The sequence below is a fragment of the Mus pahari genome, chromosome 3, assembly GCF_900095145.1.
Source record: "Mus pahari chromosome 3, PAHARI_EIJ_v1.1, whole genome shotgun sequence".
In the NCBI taxonomy this organism is placed as follows: Eukaryota; Metazoa; Chordata; class Mammalia; order Rodentia; family Muridae; genus Mus; species Mus pahari.
Window position 1 is genome coordinate 138,471,967 of NC_034592.1, and position 23,992 is coordinate 138,495,958.

The 23,992-nt window shown below is 41.2% G+C and overlaps 2 protein-coding genes across 5 annotated transcripts in view; both read right to left on the reverse strand.

Moving 5' to 3' along the window:
• Positions 1–22,376, reverse strand: part of Cpne1 (copine 1) — a 41,751-nt gene extending 19,375 nt beyond the window's left edge. The window contains exons 1-2 of one of the 3 annotated variants that reach the window (XM_029535788.1): positions 22,300–22,330; positions 13,440–13,490 (exon numbers count right to left, since the gene is read on the reverse strand). The gene's annotated coding sequence lies outside the window, so the exon portion shown is untranslated. Of the gene's footprint in view, positions 1–13,439; positions 13,515–22,299 lie in introns of those variants that run through there. The other 2 variants (XM_029535787.1, XM_021195108.2) reach the window with 2 other exon arrangements.
• Positions 3,492–13,522, reverse strand: Rbm12 (RNA binding motif protein 12). 2 transcript variants are annotated; one of them, XM_029535785.1, is made up of 2 exons: positions 13,440–13,522; positions 3,492–8,587 (listed from the first exon to the last, which is right to left on the reverse strand). In XM_029535785.1, exon 2 carries the CDS (start codon positions 8,563–8,565, stop codon positions 5,542–5,544), a length of 3,024 nt encoding a protein of 1,007 aa, XP_029391645.1. In that variant the 5' UTR covers positions 8,566–8,587; positions 13,440–13,522; the 3' UTR covers positions 3,492–5,541. The 2 variants fall into 2 exon arrangements, with proteins under 2 accessions (XP_029391645.1, XP_029391646.1); XM_029535786.1 differs by having other exon boundaries at positions 3,492–8,590; positions 13,444–13,484.
• Positions 22,377–23,992: the final 1,616 nt, after the last annotated feature.

A 23,992-nucleotide genomic window follows, 5' to 3' on the forward strand; every position in this document is an offset into this window, starting at 1 on the left:
AAAAAAAAAAACCAAAACTTAAATGCTGTCAGGAGGCTACAGCTCACCAAGACTTATCATCCTGGTTTCCAGATTTCTTTACATGTGAGAAGGCAAAAGGCGAAAACAGGTGATGGCAGCAGCAGAAACTGAAACATGAAGGAGCTGGCAGAGTCTCCTGGGATGAGCCAGGCTATGCCAACATCTGTATTTATGTCTTTCCTCCTTCCAAAATAAAATAGGAGGTTGTCAGATTATTGAAAAAGACTTAAAATAATTGTTCCCTAGGCCAGAGTCTAGATGTCTGACGCAGGGATGTCAGTATTAATACTCTATCCCATTCACCACTTCTCTGCAACTATTTGCTGAGTTTTATATCCTAACCTTTAACATTTCATTAGAGGAAGCCCCATTGAGTCCCAGCAGATATCAAAGACCATGGTTAATGCGATTTTTCCCCTACAATAAAGTGCTTTTGAAGTTGTTGTCCTGTACCTGAGGTTCAAATGTTTACATCAGGGTCATTTCTCCTGGATTCTTCAGTAGCAGAATGGAATGTAGAAAGCATATGCTGCATTGGTTGTTTTTTATTTTGTATCCAGAAAAGGAGCCATACTTAATTTAAGGATGCTTCTGTTTCTCAGACACATACAACGTAGCTCAAAATATCACAATTAAGTCCAGAAGAACACACTAAGAATTAGTGTTTAATAGGAGATGCACTTGCTTATGTTATTGGGCATAGGGCTTTTCCACAGAACTGTTCCCACTGCAAATGTGCTAGCACAGCGCTCTTCACACTATTATATAGGAAACTTTCATGCCCTATCAGATTTTTGTTTCAGTTTGTTTGTTTTGTTTTTTTTTGAGACAGGGTTTCTGTGTGTAGCCCTGGCTGTCCTGGAACTCACTCTGTAGACCAGGCTGGCCTCAAACTCAGAAATCCGCCTGCTTCTGCCTCCTTAGTGCTGGGATTAAAGGCGTGTGCCACCACGCCCGGCCTTGCCCTATCAGATTTTATACTACAAAATAACATTCTTTTTAACATGAAAAAGCAAAGCTTTATAAATTCAGATCCTACCATATCCTCTTAAGGAAAAAAAAATACTCTGGGGAGGATGGTGACATATATGTATATACTTTCTTGCATAAAATGCTAGAGAACAGAAAAGAACAAATTGCAGAAGGGATCTCCCCCGAGTCCACCCCTGTCTATGTGTGCGGGGCTGCTGATGTCACTCCATCATTGTGCAAATGCTTACTCAACACTGTCAGTTTTAAAAAAAACTTAGACAAGTAGTCTGTGTCTGTTGTCCAGTTACTCCACAAGCCAAGGTGGGAAGAATGCCCGAGTCCAGTTCTATCAATGAAATCACTCAGTTGCTATATGGAAGAATTACGTATTAATTAGTCTAAGCTCTTCTAAAGCTGGACATGCAGCTCAGTAGCAGGCTGCCTGCTTGGACTTGCTAACACAACAGGATATCCAAATACAAGCTAAACTCTTACACGATAAAGATAAAAATGACGAGCATTTCCCGACAACTATGGTTTTAAGAGAGAGCCCACAAATCCTAGCAACTCTAACCCGACCTTAAAAACCAGCAGTCTAGGACAACTCCGTTTACGAAAGAGTTAATTAAGTTGGACAAATGTGAAAGGGACAAAACTCAAACACCAATGTCACAAAGCAGCAATTGTTTGGGCTACCTTTTCCTCCCCACCTCAAACCCATCACACAGGAATACAAAAACCAAACTTCAGTGAATGAAACCTACTCCAAGCTTTTGCCCTTTTCCACTGCAACCAGTATTTGAAAATTAGAGTCCACAGACCCTTGGAGACTCCTGGTGAGGAGTATCTGGTCCTCAGGTTCTTTCCAAATCCACATTAACGAAGCCATTAGCTAACAAAACACACACAATAAAATGAAATTCTGAAAACGAAGATACCACAGATTTGACCTAGAATCAAGTTTCCTCCCTGCCGTGCCAAGGCATCCTCTTCTTTTCACACTTCAGCATTAGAAGTCAAGAATAAGCAACAAGTGTTACCTCTAAGATAACCAAATCCACATTTCCAAAGGCACAAAATATTTTAAGTTAAAAACAAAAACCCAAAATGTGGTATTCATACCTCAAAGAAGTACTGTGCAGTTAAAGCATTAAAGCATCAGCCTTTATTTTGTGACAAGTTTATTGAACAGTATCCAAGACTTCTTCTTTATGAACAAAAATTGCTAAATGATGCCAAAGTAGGATGTGCTGGCAATGTTGTGGTCACACTATCAACAGCCTTTTGGCTGTGCTTGATTTCAAAAGTTTGGACTACAGAACTGCCAGTAAAACAGCTGAAGTAGAATAACTTACACATGGCAATGTGAGTGGGAAAAGTACTCAGTGAGCACTCCCAGAAATGTCCCAAGAGCACGGACTGGGAGTCATTGGACAGGTTACGGTCTTCACTCATTTTCCAACACTTTCAAACTGAGTGCATTTTATTTTACACATGTCATCAATCACAGAGTTCAGGAAAATGGAATTTGAGTTAGCTTTTGTTTTCTCATTTTTTTGCAAGGTGAGCATTTCCACCTAAAACCATGTGTGCTTACTTACTTCCATATATGTACGAACGCCTAGATTTTCATCAAGCAGATCAAGATTGACCTTAGCTACACTGAATATTACTATCTGTAAATTGACATTTCCTAATGCAGCTTTAATTGTCAATGCTTTGGCAACTTAAAATAACAAGTCGGGAACTACATTTCACTTAACACTGTTGCATTAAGACAAAACCTACAACGGCCACTATTAACTGTACATCCAGACTAGTATAAACACAGGAAACACCTCCAAGTTATGCTTATGAGCTAAGTCGGGCACTCATTTTAAAAATTTACAATTTGCTTATTTTACAATACATTTGTAGGTTTCTCTACTCCTATAAAACCAAAAGAAAAATAAACACTAATAAAAACTTAGGAGAAACAAATTAAACCTAATGATATATTCTTTTCCATAAATGTCAGTCACCAAAAACAGACAATAAAATTTACACATGAAATTGAGAATACCTTAACAGTGTTTACAAACACACTTTGAGCAAAGCTTTACAAAGCCTTCATACCATACACATGGAAAAATTGCGTAAATTCAAATCTATATCAAGACTAGTTCTAGAAAAAAATTGTCTGACGAGAGGTATGAATAGTTTGATAGAACACATTTTCATGGTTACTAAAACAAAAACTAAAACTTCAATGCCCAAACAAGATAAAACAATATACTTAGCAATTAGGTCTGTCTCAAACATACAAGCTCAAGTTCCAGAGGGCAGAGCATTTAATTACATTTCACAACAAGCTCTGTTGTGATTAAAGGAAATGCAGAACACAATTCTCTCTGATTTCTACACCAACACTATTTTCTTAATTTATTTAATGAACAGTGAGAACCAGGTTTTTCTTTTTATCATTTATCTAAGATGTAGAAATAACAAAATAGTTGCAATTGAGTGTGTGAAATATTTAATAAGCATGTACGAAGATACAACCAAAATAAATTGCGAGAAAGGATAAAAGATTTTCACCTTCCAACAATCATTTTTTCTAAAATATAGTCAGTTTCCAATGGGGAAAATAAACCTGCAGTTGAAATAAGATACCCAAAATAGTTCTGAAGTGTTCACACTCTGTCTTCGAACGAGAAATGATTACTTAACAAAGAACATCACATATAAACATATTGCTTTTTGAGGCAGTAGCTATCTTTCAAGCGAATTGTGTTTTTTGAGTTATCAAGTGATTCACAATGCAGCCACTTTTCAACGTCTGCACAACCCTTTCCCTGAACAGACCACCACCATACTGTCTCTCCTCCAAGACCATCATCGTAGTAGTAGAGAGGCTTTCCAAACTTTCCACACACGAAACTGTTGCCACTCTTAACTCTAAAACTACACGACGAAACCTCAGGGTACCACTCCCTTAGAACACAAAAAAGGCACTACATAGACATACATACATACATTTGTGTGTGCATGTGTGTATACATGCATACATACATGTATATATATGTAAAATATATATAATGTATGTGAGAAATCCTTCTTTTAAAAATAAATGCAGACTTCTCAATATTGGTGTTTGAAATCAGAGCTACGTTATGTGAAAGATACTATTTATTTCCCGTTATTATTCATCAATCTCCAGTTCTGAATGTTATGTGAAATGTGAAACTGCTTTCAAGCATTTTAAATTTAGAAAAAGAGCCATAAGTGTCAGTGAACGATATGTGAAAAACCGAATGCTTTTAAGGGAAAGGACATTTAGCCAACTGAAGATTACATCTTAGTGTCCTGATTGCCAAAAGGAAAGAATATAAAATGCATGGAGTGACCTCAATTCTCTCTTCTGACATCAGTACTTAAGACTCTGAATAAACAATTTTTGTGAACAGGCTCATGATCAAACAACTACACCAAAAAGCCTCCAAATCAGAATTAAACACACATCAACCTATGATCCAACTTAAGGATCTTTCATTCTGCAATAACTACTGCTAACAAAACTACCACTTTCAATTTCAGTTTTATATTGCAAGATAGAAGGTTTTCCTATGAATCTCTTTGTTCCAAAATTCACATAAATTAGGACAAAAACAATTTGCTAAATTAGTCCATCACAGTAAAGGATTTCAAATCAAATACCTAAACACTGATTACTAAATGGTTTCTGATTTTCACTGTCATCCAAAAAATATGAACAAATTTTAAACTTCCTAAACTAAATAAAACTTGGTGGTCAAACCAAATTAATGTCAGTAGAGGACTCCATAGTTTATTTTTATGGTCAAAGTCATTTCACACAATCATAAGTGTGACATTAGTCACAAAGTTCAGGGTTATTTAGCACAAACCACAAGTGTGGAGTTTTTGTATTAGAAATTAAAAACTAACAAAATAGTTGTACTTATTACAAGCGGTCAGTTAGGTAGATAAAGCAGCAACACTGAGGCAGGACTGTCTATACAGCAAGAACCCTCCAGAAGCAATAAAGGTACATACAATGAATCTGGATACAGAGACTTTATTCAATTTTAAAAGAAAATGAAGGTTTCAGACAAAGCTTTGACCCTATAACAAAGCAAGTATGTCCAGCTTTAAAACAAATGGCAAAAGTAGCCAACTTCCAATGCCACCACTGGCATGAGCCCCTCCACGAGCTCTACTCATGTTTCTATTTAAACGTTTCAATTTTCTTCATCCCATGTGGTATAAAAGAAAACCAATCTAGATTCCTTGATCATCGAGAATTACAAATGGCCTCTACCGTATGCCAAAATTATTGTTGTGTTCTCTCCAGATAGCTTTACTGTAACAAATTGCAATGTTTATTCTGTGAGTTGTAAAACAGCCAACCAATGCTCTGTGTTATAGAAACCAATCTATCTGCAATTGAAACAATCCACAGGTTCTAACCTGGAACTACTAGGAAAACAATCTGGATGCATTAATCACAGCAAAATAAAGATATACCCAATAAGGAACTGATGTGAACGGCTACCCTAAAACAAGTTTTACCTTTCTTGAACCTATGGGCCTATCATTTAAGTCAATGACAGCAGCTGTGGCTTCATCCCGAGATTCAAAGGCCACCATGGCTTCACCTGTAGGCATACCTTTTTCATTGTATTTTAAACATACTGAACCTGGAATTACTTGATAACCATAAAAGAAATCTAAAATTTCATCAATAGATACAGTAAAAGGCATGTTCTGCACCTTAATTATTGTAGGTCCTGGCTTTCCAGAGCTAGCTCCAAAGCCAGGGGGACCCCCAATATGGATCGGGCCAGGCCCAGGCCCAGGCCCAAAGGCTGGAGGCCCACTCAAATGCCCAGGAACATTTCCAAGACCAGGGGGTCCACTTCCAAAACCAGGAGGAGCATTTAAACTACCTGGGCCATTTCCAAAGTTCTGAGGGATCCCCCCAAATCCCGATGGCCCACTTATATTATTTGGTGCACCTCCAAAACCTGGAACTTCCAGCCCTAGGCCAGGTAAACCACTATTTCCAACCGAAGGCATAACAGGCCTAACATCACCAAAGGCACCCCCTAATCCTGGAGGGGGGAGTGGTGGCCCAAAGGCATTGGGCCCACCAAAATTACCAGGGAAATTAAATGGTGGCCCATTATTGGCCTCCTTTGATCCTACAGTCAAGAAAACATGCTCTTCTCCTCCTGCACTGGGGATGCCAGCACCAGGTATTGCGGGACCAGGTATTGCAGGACCAGGTATTGCAGGACCTGGTATTGCGGGACCTGGTATTGCGGGGCCAGGCATTGCGGGACCAGGCATTGCAGGACCAGGCATTGCAGGACCAGGCATTGCGGGACCAGGTATTCCAGCACCGGGTATTCCAGCACCGGGCATTCCCGCACTAGGTATTCCAGGACCAGGTATTCCGGGACCGGGTATTCCAGGACCGGGCATTCCAGAGCTGGGCATCCCAGCACCAGGCATTCCAGCAGCAGGCATACCGGCACTAGGCAATCCAGCCCCTGGTATTCCAGCCCCTGGTATTCCGGCAGTGGGAATCCCAGCCGCAGGCATCCCTGCACTAGGTATCACTGGTACTGCGGGATTACCTGGAACAGGTATCTTTAGACCCTTTTTTCCTTGGGCTGGGGGATTTTTCTCAATCTCTCTCATATCTTCTAGGGTAACTATATGAACAAAAGCTTCTCTCCCATTCAGCTTTTTACGGTGTAAGTGTTCAGATTTATGTGCGTCATCTTCAGTTTTAAATTGAACCAATGCTTGCCCTAGACCTTGCCCATTGTTATCAACAAGAACATGTACAGCATTCTCATCCACTGGGATTCCTTCTAGAAACTGAAGAACATCCATCTTGGTAATGCTGAATGGAATGTTTGTTATATGGGCACAGACTTTGGCAGAACTGACTTCCCCCTCCGGGTTTAACACCATTTCCCTCTGGTCATAGCTGAAGTTCTGAAGTCGTTTTCGAATCATATCTATCTTTTCTAGCATACCTTTCTTAGTTATTGGATGAACTTGAATAAAGCGATTGCCCATGTATTGTTTATGACGACAAAGAGCAGCTTTATAGTCAGCATCATTCCTGAATTCTACAAAGCCTTCACCAGTTGCTTTCCCATTGGGTCCATAAGCTATATAAATACTATCTTCCACAATATCCAACTTCTTAAAAAAATCAATGACATGTTTGTTTTCCGCTTCAAACGGTAGCCCTTTTAAGTAAACACAAAAACCAGCCTCATGTGGTGATCTTGATCTTGACCTTTTCTGCCCACTGGGCGATTTTGACCTTGGAAGTGTCTGTGGAGGAGGGTGGGCTTGTCCAGAAGGTCCCATACTTTGCTTAAAAGTGATATGACCTCCAGCAGCTACCCACTGTCTCTCTGTGGCAGGACTGACTTCCACATAGCGTTGAATCATCAGCATTCTGTTCCGTTTCAAAGCTTCAAATGTATCTTGAGGGGAGAGAAACTTAACCAATCCATTCCCATTATTTCGACCTACATGATCTTTTAACAAATGCACTGCATCAACTCGGAGCCCATGGAAGAACTCTCTGACATCATTTTCCATTGCAGAAAAGGGCATTCCATGCACACTCACGTACAGATCATCAGGGTTGATGGGAAGAGACTTCACACTGCTTTGAGAATTCATCTGTATAGGGTTCACAGGATTTAATGGACCCAGAAACACGGGGTTCATATTATTGTTCAGACCGATAGGTGCTCCGGAGCCATTCATTCCAGCAGGTAGAGGTGCCACAGGTGGTGGATTCAAGGGTGGCATGCCTGACATAGGAGGCAGTGTGGTCATAGGCGGCACCGAAGGGACTGGGGGAATGGGAGGAACAGGTGGCACAGGAGGCAATGTTGGTACCGGAGGAGGAACTGGTATTGGGGGGATGGATGGCAGCGGTGGCAAAGATGGCATCGCTGGGATTGGAGGAATTGGTGGTGGTGGGACTGTGTTCATTGGAGAAGCTGTACTTGGAATGGTTGAGCTGAATGTTGGACTCCCAAAAGAAGTCCCCATACTTGGAGGAGCAGTTCCTACGCTGGCTGTGGAAAATGTCTGTATGTTTTTGTTGCTCTCATGAACAGAAGTGGTAGCAGTTACTACACTTGGCGAAGGATTATTAAAGTTGGGTACTGTTGCTGGCAAGTTTACCCTGCTGCTCATCCCTGAGCTAGGTGGTGGTCCTGATCTACTAGCATTTGCTGGTGGAATATCTAAGTTGGCAGTTTCAAAACGCCTACGACTCAGTTCAATCATATTTTGCATTTCTGTTTTACTACTCAATAACAGTGTTACTTTTGACCCTTTAATTGTACCACCTGTGCGCATCATACCAAGCCTTGCATCTTCATCAGTGGCAAAAACGATGAAAGCCTCACCCAGTTCACCCCCTACAATATGCACGCCCCCATCGGGGATGGTTAATCCAGAGAAGAAGTGGCGAATGTCCATGGTCCCCGCCACAATTGGGAGACCTTGCAAACGGATGACCACAGCCATGCTGCGCTGAAACCACACACACCTGCAGATGAGAAAAGGCAACGGCCATGTCAGACTCCTTATTATGAAACCAAGACTTAGTTGCAAGAATGACCTGCTACCACATTAACCCACAAACAGTCCCTCAAGCTATCACAATGTCTTTAATTAGAAAATTCAAAGATCTGAACAATTTCAATTTCTAAAGGCTTTCATTTTGGCAACAGTTATAGAGAGGTTCAGTCTAATACTCAAAAGATTCAGGAAAAACTAAGGACTGCAAAGTCATAATACACATCATTTAAACCACCAAGCCATCAGGAAGATTTAAAATAGATGTGCAAAAATCTATAGGGGAATCATATAAATGATGCATCAAACTTGCTATTTAAAACTGATTTAGCATCTTCCATATAAACTTTATAATTTCATAGTTATCAGAGTGATACCTTTTAAGGCTCAATCTCAAAAGCCAGAAGAAACAAAAACTGTACCAAACGATAAAGTAGGTTCATATTTCCAAAGGAAGAGTGGTAGGTGTTTGACTAGCATTTAAACACTGATCGAATCAATCCTTAGCACACACACACACAAAATCTCAAATGATAACAGATTCCTATTTCATAGTACAACTTTTAGAATGTTTTATAGTTTTAGTAAAAGAAAGAACTATCTGAGGCTGCAGAGATGACTCAGGGTAAGAACTTCCTGTATGTACAATCACAAGAACTTGAGTTCTATTCCCAGCATCTACATGGGTATGGCTACTATATATGTCTGAAACCCTAGCTAGAAGCCCCAGCTCAAAGTCTATTTCCAAGTATAATGAAAGGTACTCAAGATAATAATAAGACACAGAATGACAGAAGAACTGAATCCTCTTCCAGCCTTTGCCTGTACACACAGGCTTACATGCATACATACACACCCTCTCCTTTTTTCCTCTTTCTGGATTTACTAAAAAAAGGACAACTGGGGCCAGGCATGGTGAAACAGTCTTTAATTCCAGTACTTAGGAGGCCAATTTCTGTGAGTTTGAAGCCATTCGCTCCAGGCCAGTGAGGGCTTCATAGTGAGTGAGACTCAGTCTCAAACAAATGAACAAAATAGGGGTCAAGAACATAAATCAGTTGGTAGAATGTTTGCCTAGCACTCATAAAGCTCAAAAATCCATCCCCAACACCACAGATGCTCAGCGAATATCAATTATCCCAGTATTTGAGCAGTTGAGGCAGGAGGAGCTTGAATTCAAGACCAAGACCACAAATTACACAGATTAATGCACTATTAGGGCCTCCAACCCAACTTAATTCCTGTTGAATCTGGTGGCTATCTCTTTATATAGCAAAATCTGTTTCAAAAAATAAATAAAAGGGGGAGAGGAAGGGAGCCTCAATGAGATTGCTTAACTTGCTAATAAATGCTGAAGAATTCCATCCCTAGGACCTAAACACTAAAGAGAATCCTCCCCCCCACACACAAACATACAAATAAATAATAATAATAATAATAATAGCAGCATTAAGCTGGAAAAAACAGCTAAACAGTTAAGAGAGCATCAGTTTGAGGCTGACCTCACAACCACTTCTTAGCTCCAGGAAAAAAAGGAGCACCCTTTCCTGTCCTCCTTGGGCACCAAGGCACATACAGTACACATATATACATAGCAAAATACTCATGTATATAAAATTATTATTATTATTATTATTATTATTATTATTATTATTAGCAGCAGCAGCAGCAGCAGCAGCAGCAGCAGCACTAGGGAGGCAGACAAATCTGGCTGTGGTGACATTCACCTTCAATCCCAGCAACCAGGAGGCAGAGGCAAGCAGATATCTCTGAGTCTGAAGACAGCCTTGTCTACAGTGAATTCTAGGCCAGCTAGAGCTACATAGTGATATACTGTCTCAAAACACAAAAAGTAGTAACATGGGCTGGAAATGTAGCTTAGTTGATGCTTGCTTGGTATCCATGAGGCTTTGAGTTCAATCCCAGCACCTCATACACTGGACATGAAGGCATATACTTGTAATCCTATCATTATTAGTTAAAGGATGATCAATTCAAAGTCATCCTTGGCTACATAAGGCCAGCCTGACATACATGAGACTGTTTCAGAAATAGTAAGAGGGCCTAGAGAGATGGTTCAGTGGTTAAGATCACTTGTTTCTGCAGTGGATGCAGGTTAAGTTACCAACATCCATGTAGTGGCTCACAACCACCTATTACTCCACTTCCAGGGGCTCCAACACCTTCTTCTGGCTTTGTCAGGTACATACACATACATGCAGGCAACCACTCATACACATGAAATGAAAATAAAATAGCTCCACGGTTAAGAGCTCAAACTGCTCATCTAGGGAACCTGAGTTCAGTTCCAAGTACCATGTCAGAAGACTTAAAGCTGCTTTTTAATTCCAGCTCCAGGGGATCTAACTCCTCTGGCCTGCACAAGTACCTGCACTCATGTGCATATTACTGACACAAAGACACGCAAACACTCATAATTAAATTGTTTTGTTTTGTTTTGTTTCGAGACAGGGTTTCTGTGTAGCCCTGGCTGTCCTGGAACTCACTTTGTAGACCAGGCTGGTCTTGAACTCAGAAATCCGCCTGCCTCTACCTCCCAAGTGCTGGGATTAAAGGCACAAGCCACCATGCCCGGCTAATTTTTTTTTTTAAATAGTTTTAATATTTTAAAAGAAATCTTAAAGAAGTTTCTCCCAGGTCCAAATCTGATTCCAAGATTTCCATTTATTTGTTTGCTTGTTTGTTGTTCCTGCTGCCATTCCAGTACTGGGCAGGATTTCCATTTCAATTTTATTTGCATCTACAACTTTTAAAGAATGGGAATCAAAATTTGGGGATTGGAAAAATGATCATTTGAAACTAATGTGATCAATTAAGTTTTAAATATAAATCTATTAAGCTGGTTCTGAGTGCTCAGGGAAATATTAATTCCTTGAGATCTGGTTTAATAATTTCTCAAGTAAGAACATTAGAAGGAACAAGGTTTCCTGCTATAAGCTCTAAGACTTAATAAATGGAAGAAATTCTTCAATGTCAAATACTGTATGAACTCCAATTTAATGTAATAAAATCTAATTGTATCAACATTATAATTACTATAAACAAAACAGAAATATATTTAGTTTTGATAGCTGTTTTGGTTTTCCTTTGTCTTTTTCAACACAGATTCCCCTTCTCTTGTTTATTCTGAAATATGTTCTTACGTTGTAGCACTGGAACTCCCTAAGGAAAGTAGCCTGTCCTCCAACTCCCAGAGACCCACCTGCCTCTGCCTCCACCTCTTGAGTGCTGGGATTAAAAGGTGTGTACCACCACTCTTGGCAGCCTAAAACAATAAAACTCATCTCATTGTTTATATACCTGAAAAAAGTTCATAAATCAAATACAGCCAAATTATATATTTAGAATCTTCCTTCCTCCTTCCCTAGCACTGGGATGTGCTACCCCATATCCAATTTATGTCACACTGCAGACTGAACCAGAGCTTTGTGCTTGTTAAGCAAACTCTACCACTGATTCCATATTCTTACAATGATATACAAAGATAAAAGCAATTTTCAAATGTAAGCAAGAATGACGGACTGGCGCTAGAAACAGAGGTGGGGTAGGTGAGTAAAGCTTTTTTAGGTATGGTCTATAAGAGTCAACAAGAGGGCTGGAAAGAAGGCTCAAGTAACCCGAGTTTGATCCCTGGAGTCGACCTGGAAGAAAGAAACAACTGGCTTCTGCCAACTTCTCTATGACCTTCACATGTGTGTCACTGCAAGTGCCAGTTCCTACAAACACACACACACATACATACACACAACTATTAAAAAATAAACAACAAAAAACAAAAGATCATCACCAATATACCTTCTCTACTTTCTATTTAGCATTATAATATGGAAGAATATCAGCACATTTCCAAATAACCGAGTCAAATTCAAATCCCTTACTGAATCTGAAGCATGTTTATATGCAAATCATAATGGCACTATGGTCAACTTCAAAAAAATATTTCATCACTTCCTATGGGGGTAAGCCAGGTGTTCAAAACCTAAGGGGAAAAAAATGCTTTCGTTTATAACTTAAGAATAAGATGAGAGCCGGGCAGTGGTGGCGCATGCCTTTAATCCCAGCACTTGGGAGACAGGGACAGGTGGATTTCTGAGTTTGAGGCCAACCTGGTCTACAGAGTGAGTTCCAGGACAGCCAGGGCTACACTGAGAAACCCTGTCTCGAAAAACAAAAAAAACATAAAAACATAAAAACTTTAAATGGTCCCCAGAACACAAGCCTAAATTACATTCATGTAAGTTTCTAAGCCATATTGCTAAGAGATTTGCTCAAAGTCGGTACACTGAACCCAATGAAAACATCCTGATTATTAATAACCTAAGACTGGCAGCTAGGAAAGGCTGGAGTACAGAATCTACTCCTAAACCATCTTAGGTTCTGAAAAATACAAAGAAATATTTTCTATTCTGCTACTAAATACTTGGTTAAAAACAAATCTTAAACCTATCTTGAGTCTAGCTTGGTCCCTCCAACAAAAGGTCTAAAATTTGTGCTGTACAAACTATTACCTAGCATCTACAACTGCATTTCTAGGACTGAAAGTAACCATGCCAAGAAGCAATGGAATCTGTCATCATCATAACGGTATGGGGGATGGCGCACAAGCTCACTACCTAGAAATAAGAAACATATACATAAATAAAACAGACTCTCAGGAAACAACTATTCCTCCCACTCTCATCGCTCAGTAAGCACACACACATACGCACCAGCACACACAGAGTTTACTACACCTATTTTCATACTGCTTAAGGTATCGCATTTTATTTTGTATACAAATGAACCTATTCAAAATCTCTTACCTTGTAAAACAAGAGATGTATTTTTCTTAAGAAGCAGAGGCCAAGTCAATCCTGTGGGCAACCAATTAAAACCAACTTTTAGACTGCAATAGAGAATAAATGGAGGCAAAAATCAATGCAGGAAACAACACGCACAGACCACACTGAACTGTACTTTATGAAGAAAGAGTCAGAAACCAGCAGAGTATTTTGAAGAATGTATAGTTTTCTTTTGTTTTTAAGGAAAGAGACACCAAAATCCCAAACATATTCTTAATTTGATGTTGCTTTCAAGTCTGAAACCATTCTATCAAGAAAATGCCACCAGGTAGTTTTATCAAGAATATGCGATAAAATTGCCAAAAATTAATTTAAAACAGTACTAAAGGTCCGCTTCAGGTAGTAACTGCTTTATCACTTAACATTTGTACAATCCGGAAAAGTCTATCAACAAGTCTCACCAAACTTCTGAAAAAGAAGCACAATAACAATTCCTGGACAACTGTCATCAAGGTGAGACACTCACAGACATCACTGCAATGACTCTTTCAAATAGATTACCTCTGCATCATAATATTATAGATCACAAAACACAACTGAAATGCAAGTTCAAACTCTAAGCACTAATTCTACTGATACGCAACACATTAAGGGGGATTTTATTTGAATGTAATTCCCCCCAAGAAAACTTGTTTAAGAAGTATCTAAAGCACAACTGTAACCCCAGTACTCTAGAAGCAGGAGCTGAACTACTACTATTAAGACTAGCCTGGGCTACATACTAAGTTCTAAGTCCAACCTAGGCCAACAACAAATCCCTGTCTCACAAAGTATTTTTCCAGCAAATGTCTTAAGATATAATGACTTTCCAAAGCACACACAGGTTAACAGGGTACTTCTCAGGGTAATTATTTCCAAACTAGTTGTTATTAACAATTCACAACCAACATATATACCAAACAATTAACCATATTTCTTTTAACCTTAATCTCTATGGACAGGTTTTTGCCTGGATTTATATCTGTGCACCATGTCCATGCCTGGCATCCAGAGGCCAAAGAGAGTTTCAGATTCCCTGGGACTGCTACTGCAGACAGTTGTAGGCCACCAAGTGGGTGCAGAGAAACAAACTCTTAACTGCTGAGTCCTCTCTCTAGCCCTATAAATATTCTTAAGAGGTCATTTTAAAATGTACTTTTACTTTTTAACCTTTTGGGGAGGGGAGAATAGCAGTCCCAGACTGAACAAAAACCTAACACATTTTAGGCAAATCTACTATTGAAAGGTACCCTCAGCTCAATATTTTATTTTTAATTTATTGTATGTACATGTTTGGTGTATTTTAAGTACACTGTGGAGGTCAGAAGACAACTCTTAAAAGTTGGTTCTTACCTTCTACCATGTGGGCTGTAGAGTTAAAACTCAGACCATTATGGTTGGCATCAAGTAGAGTCATCTTATCAGCCCTATTCTACTTTTTAAATAAATCAGGCTGTTGATGCCCCTGGCTCAAATACACCCGTTTGTTTTTGTATTAGAGATGAGTCTCAGGCAGCCCACCCTAGCCGCAAACTCAGTGAGTAGCTGAGACCAGCCTTTATTGATCCTCCTGTCTGCACCCCTCAAGTGCTAGAGTATAGGTATGTGCTACCATCATCCACTGAAAGGTGTGATTTGTTTGGGGGGAAGGTCTCACATGCTGGCATTACAGGCATGTACCACCATTTTTAAAAATAGTGATTTAAGGGCTGGTGAGTTGGCTCAGTGGTTAAGCGCACTAACCATTCCTCCACAGGTCCCTGAGTTCAATTCCCAGCAACCACATGGTAGCTCACAACCATCTGTAATGGAATCTGATGTCCTCTTCTGGTGTGTCTGAAGAGAGCAATGGTGTACTCATATACATAAAATAAATCTTTTAAAAAATAATAATAATTTTGAAAAAAAAAATCTGAGTGCTTGTGGAGTCAAGGAGACTCCTGGGTCTCAGTACTTGAATCTTCCACCCTAAGAAAGGCTTTTTTTTTTTTTGGCTACAATACACCAGGTTGGCTGGCCTGTGAACTTCCCAGGGTTCTGTCTCTATCTGCCAGCTCATGCCCATTAAACCATTGCCTCAGACAAGTCGTTTCTAAATTCAGAGAAAGAGAAAAAAAACCTGCCCCTCTCTGGTACTAAGATTAGCAACAAAACTACTTATCTGATTGTTACTCACTTTGTTAAATATTCTAACAACTTAAAATATGTTGAGTTTTGCAACAAAAACCTAAATTTTGAAAAGGCTAGAGCACTACATTAATCCTTACCATAGTGTATACAAATCTATCCTAATACAAATTTTTGTCAACTATTATTGTCTACAGGTATATGATGTGTAGGTATGCACATGTGCCAGACAACACTGAGTGGAGGTAAGAGGCAACTCTGTTGAGCTGAATCTTTCTTCCTTCATGTGGGATCCAGGGACCAAACTTAGGTCACCCACACTTTGGCCTTTACCTTCTGAACAACCTAGCCAGCTGTTTTCTTTCTTTTTTGTGGGGGGGTTTGGGGGGTTCAAGACAGGGTTTCTCTGTGTAGCCCTGGCTGTCCTGGAACTCACTTTGTAGACCAGGCTGGCCTCGAACTCAGAAATCTGCCTGCCTCTGCCTCCCAAGTGCTGGGATTAAAGGTGTGCGCCACCACACCTGGCTGCCAGCTGTTTTCTTACAACTCTCCATTTAATTACACTTATTTAGTTAGTATATCTGTGGTCACAGAAGCCACAGCATATGTGAGAGGAAGTCAGAGGACAACTTGGGAGACTCAGTCCTTTCCTTCCACCATGTGGGTCCTAGAGATGGAAACAAGATGGTCAAGCTTGATGGCAGCAAGTTCCTTCACTCCTATGCAGCATCTCACAGCCTAACCTAACTCTTAGCTCTGAGCCAGGAGTGGTGGCACTCACCTTTAATCCCAGAACTCGGGAAGAGGCAAGGGGATCTGAGTCTGGAAGAGGCAGGGGGATCTGAGTCTGCGGCCAGCCTAGACTATGAGTTCCAGAACAACTACATACAGAGAGAAACTCTGTTTAGAAAACAAACAAAAATAAAACCTGTATCTAGTTGTTTCCATAACTAGTACAAAGGGAAATACAAAACAGAAGGTTTGCTTCAAATAAAGTAACAAAAATAATTACCGCAATACTTATCTCTAACTGCATAAAAGGTCAGCACTAGGAGCTATGTGAGAGCAAGGTAATTTTCTAGTTAATTTTTGTGCTAAACTTCTGACAGCTATTGGAGATTCTAATTTGAAAGGTCTGGCATAACAGGGTGTAGTACTATATTCCTGTAATCTCACTGCTTCAGGAAGCTAGAGACAGGAGGATCCTGGGTTCGAAATCAGAATGGACTACATATTGAATTCAAGTCCAGCCAGGATGTAATGTAATGAAAGCAGAAAAAACAAGTAAGAACAAACACAAGGTATGGGCCTGGGTATGTCTCCCACATATTAGGGAACTGAGTTTCCTCTTTTTTCCCTTTCAGACACAAGAAGATACCCCACGGCCATCCTGAGAAGGTCAAATTTAGGCTAGCCAGTCATACTCATGGTTCCAAAACTGAGGGCTGGAAAGAAGGCTCAGTGATTAAGAGCACTGACTGCTCTTCCAGAGGTCCTGAGTTCAATCCCCACCAACCACATGATAGCTCACAACCATCTGTAAAGAGACCTGACGAGTGTACTCACATAACTATAAATAAATCTTTTTTTAAAGGGGGGGGGGGAATGTTGAAAGTCCAGCTGATCTGAGTAAACCTGTAGTTTAACTTTTGTGTTCAACTTACAGTTCAGAGTCAATCTACTACAAGAAACACCATCAGAAGCATCCCCACACCAAGGAAAAGTGTACACATCAAGGCTAAATACCAGCACCTTTTCTTAACTACAGCTCTTCCTTCACAAATAAGTCAGATGGAAACTGAAGACTGTAGCATTTTTGTCTCAAATCTCACTTTGTAAAGACCAGCAATTTTTATTAGCTCAAAAAATATGTATTATTATACAGGTATGGATGTTCTGCCTAGATACTGCGTATCAGTGTATCACACATACACAGTACTAGCAGAGGCCAGAAAGAGGCCATCATATCGCCTGGAACTGGTGGTACGGATGGCTGTGGCTTGCCATCCAAGTTCAGGGATTGAACCTTGGTTGTTTGAAAAGAGTACCCAGTGTTCTTAATTCCTGAGCCATCTCTCCAGCCCCAAGATCACAAATTAACAGAGGCAGCACTGTTTTCCCAGAGCCTGTTTATTCCTATGTGTTAAAATATGAGCTAGATCCTAACTGAACACAGGATCCCAAATTTAAAAATCTATTCCGCTCACCGGAGTTCTGGTAAAGTTCTGGAAAAACATAACTAAAATATGTTTTTTTAGATTAATTTATTATATCTAAGTACACTGTAGCTGTCCTCAGACACCCCAGAAGAGGGAGTCAGATCTCTTTAAGGATGGTTGTGAGCCACCATATGGTTGCTGGGATTTGAACTCTGCACCTTTGGAAGAGTAGTCAGGTGCTCTTACCCACTAAGCCATCTCACCAGCCCCTTTTTTTGTTTTGTTTTTTTTTAAGACAGGGTTTCTCTGTGTAGCTCTGGCTGTCCTGGAACTCACTTTGTAGATGAGGCTGGCCTCGAACTCAGAAATCTGCCTGCCTCTGCCTCCCCAGTGCTGGGATTAAAGGCATGCACCACCACCGCCTGGCAACTAAAATAATTCTATTAAAAAAAAAAAAAAGAAAGAAAGAAAAGAGAGGCAATAGGAGAAGGCTACACACCTTTAATCCCAGGACTCAAGGAGGCAGAGGCTCGCAGATCTCTGAATTCAAGGCCAGCCTGATCTACAGAGCACCAGCATATCCAGGGCTACCCAGAGAAATCCTATCTCAAAAAACAAATACAGCCGGGCGTGGTGGTGCACGCCTTTAATCCCAGCACTCAGGAGGCAGAGGCAGGCAGATTTCTGAGTTCGAGGCCAGCCTGGTCTACAAAGTGAGTTAGTTCCAGGACAGCCAGAGCTATACAGAGAAGCCCTGTCTCGAAAAACAAAACAAACAAACAAAAAAACAAATACAAAAAAGTATTGACCCAAATGTGTCTGTGTCTTTAAGTCCAAAGCAAGCACGGAGGCAGAGGCAGGCAATGAGACCCTTTCTTAAAATATATATAAATAGGTACTGTAGCTAGATATGCTGCACCTGTAATGCTAGCACTTAAGAGGCAGAGGGACAAGGAGTAAGAGCTTGAGGTTGGTCTGGACTACAACAGGTAGTGTCTTATAAACATTTTATCTACATATAATATAAAGACCGGAAAGGAGAAAATTGGCCACTAGTCCATATAATTCAGAAGACCTAAAACAAGCTTGCATTTATTGTATTTTTCACTTCATTTCCTAACAGATGTTTCTTCAGCACAACAGAAAACAGAGAAACATAGTAAGTATTTGCATATTAACAAGATAAACTTATTTTACTAGCCATTCCAATTATTTGAAACTTCAAGGTAAAATGTCCATCAACAAACTTTTCAGTTACAAAGAAAAGGAACAAACTAAAACTCCAGCATTTCCACTCTATCTGGCAATAAACACTGAGAAAGTAAATTTCATTTTGTAAAGTCATCAATCTTTACCTGACAGAAATCAGGGCAAAGCAGAACTACACACTTAAGATCCAAAAGAAGAGGCAGAGGCAGGTGGATTTCTGAGTTTGAGGCCAGCCTGGTCTACAGAGTGAGTTCCAGGACAACCAGGGCTACACAGAAAAACCCTGTCTCGAAAAAAAAAAAAAACAGATCTAAAAGAAACAAAAATCCCAACAACCTCTTAAATGTTCGCCTCAAAGCCCAGCAACAAAGCCTCTATTTACAATGGGCACAATGTTATCAGCAGTGTAATCCCATCACCAAAGAAATCATGAAACCACAGCTTCATCCCTTTAAATTTGCCCCTCCCCCCATTATTAGATTAAAAACACTTCAGATCCTGGGACCATCTTTATAAATACATTTTTCTGACACTGATAAAATGTATAATGTTGAATGTTCATGTTAATTTCTCATCTAGCGTTCAGGCAGCAAATCAAGACATTTGTCAATAAGATGTTCCTTTTGCCAAAAAATTTTAATACTGTTATTAATGATACCAACAAAAATATCCTTTATAGCCAGGCAGTGGTGGTGCAGGTCTTTAATCCCAGCACTTGGGAGGCAGAGGCAGGAGGATTTCTGAATTCAAGGCCAGCTTGGCCTACAGAGTTCCAGGACTACACAGAGAAACCCTGTCTTGAAATAAATAAATAAATAGATTTTTATTCATTTATACTTCAAAATAAAAATATTACTTCTAGCCTAAGTACCACCACATTTTCTTTCACTAGGTCTTTTAGTCTTAAAAGCTGGCTTTAAACTTAAAACTCTACAAACCGAAGGTACATGGGTAGTTGGCAGTAAAGCTGCTAGAACTACAAGTGAAATTATGTTTCTGTTTAGTCTGCCTAAAACTTCTAGTGAGCACTCATTTTAATTAGTATTTATTACGAGTATGTAGAGGAGAAGGCTGGAGAATGCCCAGTGGTTAAGATCACTGTCTGCCCTTCCAGAGGCTCCATGACTCCCTGCACCCACACGGCAGCTCACAACCTTCTGTAACTCCAGTTGCAGCAGATTTGACCCCCCTCTTCTGGCCTCTGAGGACACCAGGCATGAAGACAGACAAATACCCACACACTCAAAAACTGTAGGCTAGGTTTTAGATTTTAAGGTGGACTCTGCATTTTAGGGGGAGATTTAGAAATGAGTATACAATGTACAACTAATTACTAACAACATTTTCAGAAAAAAAAAAATCACATATTCAAAGTATCAAAAGTCAACTGTTACTAGTGACTCCACCAGCTTAAGAGTTCAATGCGAGCCTAAGCTACAGGATCCTAGGGCCAATGAGGAACAAACAACAAGCAAACCTCCAAGAACCAAGCAGCACAGCAGCTCTCTGAAAACACAAGTGGGACTTTCTGACTGGCAGTGGGGCCTAGCATCTGGCACACAGTATAAAGCACAAATATAATGTTATAATAAGATTTACACCTAAAAACCGTACGTACCAAGAACTCCCAAATGTTCAATATGCAACCAATCAACACATTCAACATGCCACAAAAAGAGTAAAAGCAGCCTGAAGTATATTGCTGTAGCCTAGAGCAGTACCCACCAGAGTGGCTGGATGTTCTCAGATCTGAACATAAATTATACATCACAATTCACGGTGACCAACATTTAATCAAACATAAGGTGATATAAAATAACACGTTTTGATAAACTATCCAATCAATACACACCATGCACAGCCTTGTGAAATCAGCTAAACACAAACAGTTCATTTCCTTCAAAAATTATATTCCAAGTTATGTGAACAGTTCTTCCACAATCACTTTCTAGGAGTCCAAGTCACCATCTCAGCAAAGCAACAAGTTTCAAAAACAAGTACAGTAGTTTTATATATTTTTTTTTAAAATAAAGATTTTTGAAGGATTTTTTTTTCCAACTGCAAACGCTCTTTAACACTTTAACAGTATACAATGGTTAACAAGGTCCCAGACAATTTGTTTCTAGGACTGAAGTTCGCCAAAAATTACACCTCGAACTATCCAAAAAACCCTGAGAGAAAGAGTCTCTCCCAATGCCATCCATCCTAGTTTTTTCCCACCAAGTTATATAATTAGATTCGCATCAACTTAAATCTTAACATACACAATAAAATGGTTTCTGCCAACTGCACACACTCACTCGGTCATCTCGGAATCTAGGAGCCCAGAAGGCTTTAGGACCCAGAATACGTCTGCAACACAGCCTGTAGTTCGCAACTTTATCTACCAGAATGAATGAATCTTTAGCACTTGAATTAACCCTGAGTAAGCCACGGGGGACTCCTTAGAACTTTTAATAAAACACACACACTTGGGTCCACTCGCTTACTAACACGGGCACTCCAACCCGCTACACTAGTCCACACCCCAATACTAACCTGTAGAGCTTTAAAATGCCTTCCCTTCTATTTTACGCGGCTGCAAAGTGGCGCCGCCAACCTTCAGACAGTAAGTAAGCTATCTAAGGCACACACCCTCCCTCTAACTCCCAAAGGTGCTGTAAAGGTGCTGCAAATAGCAGCCCCTCCCCTAGGTGGGAATCCAGGACCCGCCATCCTAGCGACAATTCTCCAAGCCTTCAAGCCTCTCCGACCTACAGGGCGGCTCCAATTACCTACACTTAGGAAGCCCCTCTTCAGCGCTGGACCTAGGAAGCTATACGCTGCAACTCCCTGCACCTCCAGGCCCTAAAAGCGACCGGTCCCCACCCTCCCAGGACACCTTTCGTCCCCGTAGGAGTGTCTCTAGTGTAGTCCCCCCTTTTGCAGGTCATAAGCCACTGGGACCTCTTCACTTCGGGGCCGAGGTGAGAGTTAAAACCTCGTTCCCGCTTAAAGCCAACGAAGCCCCGCTAAGCGTGCAGGCGTTTTCATCGCAATCCCCCCGACCCGGTAGTTCGCAGGCCGCGGGGGCCACCCGAGGCTGGCCGCTTCCCCTCTCAGGACCACCGGGGACATCCCCGCTAAGGCCTCGCTCCCCCTTCGGCACGCAGACTCCACCTTTCGCATCCTCGGAGGCCGCGGAGCGTGAGCGGCGCCCCAGGAGCCCCGCAGCCCCGCCGCGACCCTTTGTGTAGGGCGCTCGCGGCCGCGGGCTCCGAGGCCTGGGAAGGCCCCGCCCCGAGGCACCAAGGAGGCGGCTCGAGCCCCGCACAGCCCCGCCCGTTCCGGGGCTGCGGGAGTCTTACCGGGGAGAGCTTGCGCGGCACCAGAACCCAGACCCGAGTTACCCCCCGCGCGAGTGCCGCAGCCCTGCGGCCGACAGCCCCAGCCCGAACGGCTTTCCCGGAGCCCACTGCAGCCAACACCTCCGCTGCCGCTTCACAAAATGGCCGCCCGCCCGCTCCGCCGCTCCGCGTTCCCGGAGTAGGCGGGGCGCCGCTGCCGACGTCACCCGGTGGGAGACGCAGGCGCGCTGAGGATTGGGGTGGGGGCAAAGGCTCAGAAGTTGCAGGTATTTTAGTAGCTGTCTGCAAAGTCAGACCTGAAACTGTTGTCCAAGGTTCGTTGCAGAGCTTTTTGTACAGGTTTCTTTAGCTCTTGGAGACCCCTTCACTGCAGAACTGTCTTGAGGATTAAACGCACCAAGAAGCAAAAGCTTGATCCTTTTTTTCTTTTTCTTTTTTTTTTTTTTTTGACTATTAAAAATATTCCTGGGCTGGTGAGATGGCTCAGTGAGTAAGAGCTCCGACTGCTCTTCCAAAGGTCCAGAGTTCAAATCCCAGCAACCACAGGGTGGCTCACAACCATCCGTAACGAGATCTGATGCCCTCTTCTGGAGTGTCTGAAGACAGCTACAGTGTACTTACATATAATAAGTAAATACATCTTTAAAAAAAGAAAAGAAAAGAAAAGAAAATATTCCAGCCGGGCAGTGGTGGCGCAAGCCTCTAATCCCTGCACATGGGAGGCAGAGGCAGGCGGATTTCAGAGTTCCAGACCAGCCTGGTCTACAGAGTGAGTTCCAGGCCAGCCAGTACTACACATAGAAACCCTGTCTCACACACACACACACACACACACACACACACACACACACACACGCACGCACACAAAGAAAAAGAAAGTATTCCGCCATGGGGCTGGAGATGTGTCTCAAATGTGAAAAACTCATATTGTTCTTCCTGACCTCTTGAATTCTATGAGCTGTACGGAGTGGCTCACAACATCCTATAACTCCAGCCTCAGATCTGACTCCCTCCTCTGGCACTTACACTAATATGTACAAACTCTCACACAGAGACATTATTAAAAATAAATATAAATATAAAAAATAAATATAAAAAAAGTAAAATATCTTTCAATATCTCCTATAATCCCCAGTATTTGATTATACAGGGAGACCTAGGCTCTACCAGATTCTGCCCCTTGATTTTGTGTGTGTGTGTGTGTGTGTGTGTGTGTGTGTGTGTGTGCGCGCACACGCTCATAAGAGGAATGGAGAGAGAGAGGAGAGAGACAGAGAGAAAGGGATCCTCTTGCCTCTATTTCCTGGAATTAAGGTGTGTACCTCCTTGACTGGACCTAAGCTTTTCATAGCCACAATGCCTTAAGATCAGGATCAAAAACCTGTGGCTTCCATTTCTGGATTGTTGTTCATTTCAGATTAAAAGTCCAAGAGAAGTCAATAACCCAGTAATAATAATGCCTAATATACTAGAACTATTCTTTGCTAAATGGCAAACGAATAAACAATAGGCTTAGCTGGGTGGAACCAAGCCCCAAGGTCACCACTCCCTTAATCGGCTTGAACAAGGGATTCAGCTCCATTTCACTACCTGAACCGTATATTTTATATTTTTTCCTTTCTAAGCTTGCTATGCTTGTTCAAAATGCTCTTCATGAGACTTTACCAGAGAACAAAGTCTCTAAAAAAGTTGT

Excerpts from the sequence above, each read along its gene's own strand:
- Rbm12 (XM_029535785.1), bottom strand. The coding sequence starts at position 8,565 with ATGGCTGTGGTCATCCGTTTGCAAGGTCTCCCAATTGTGGCGGGGACC.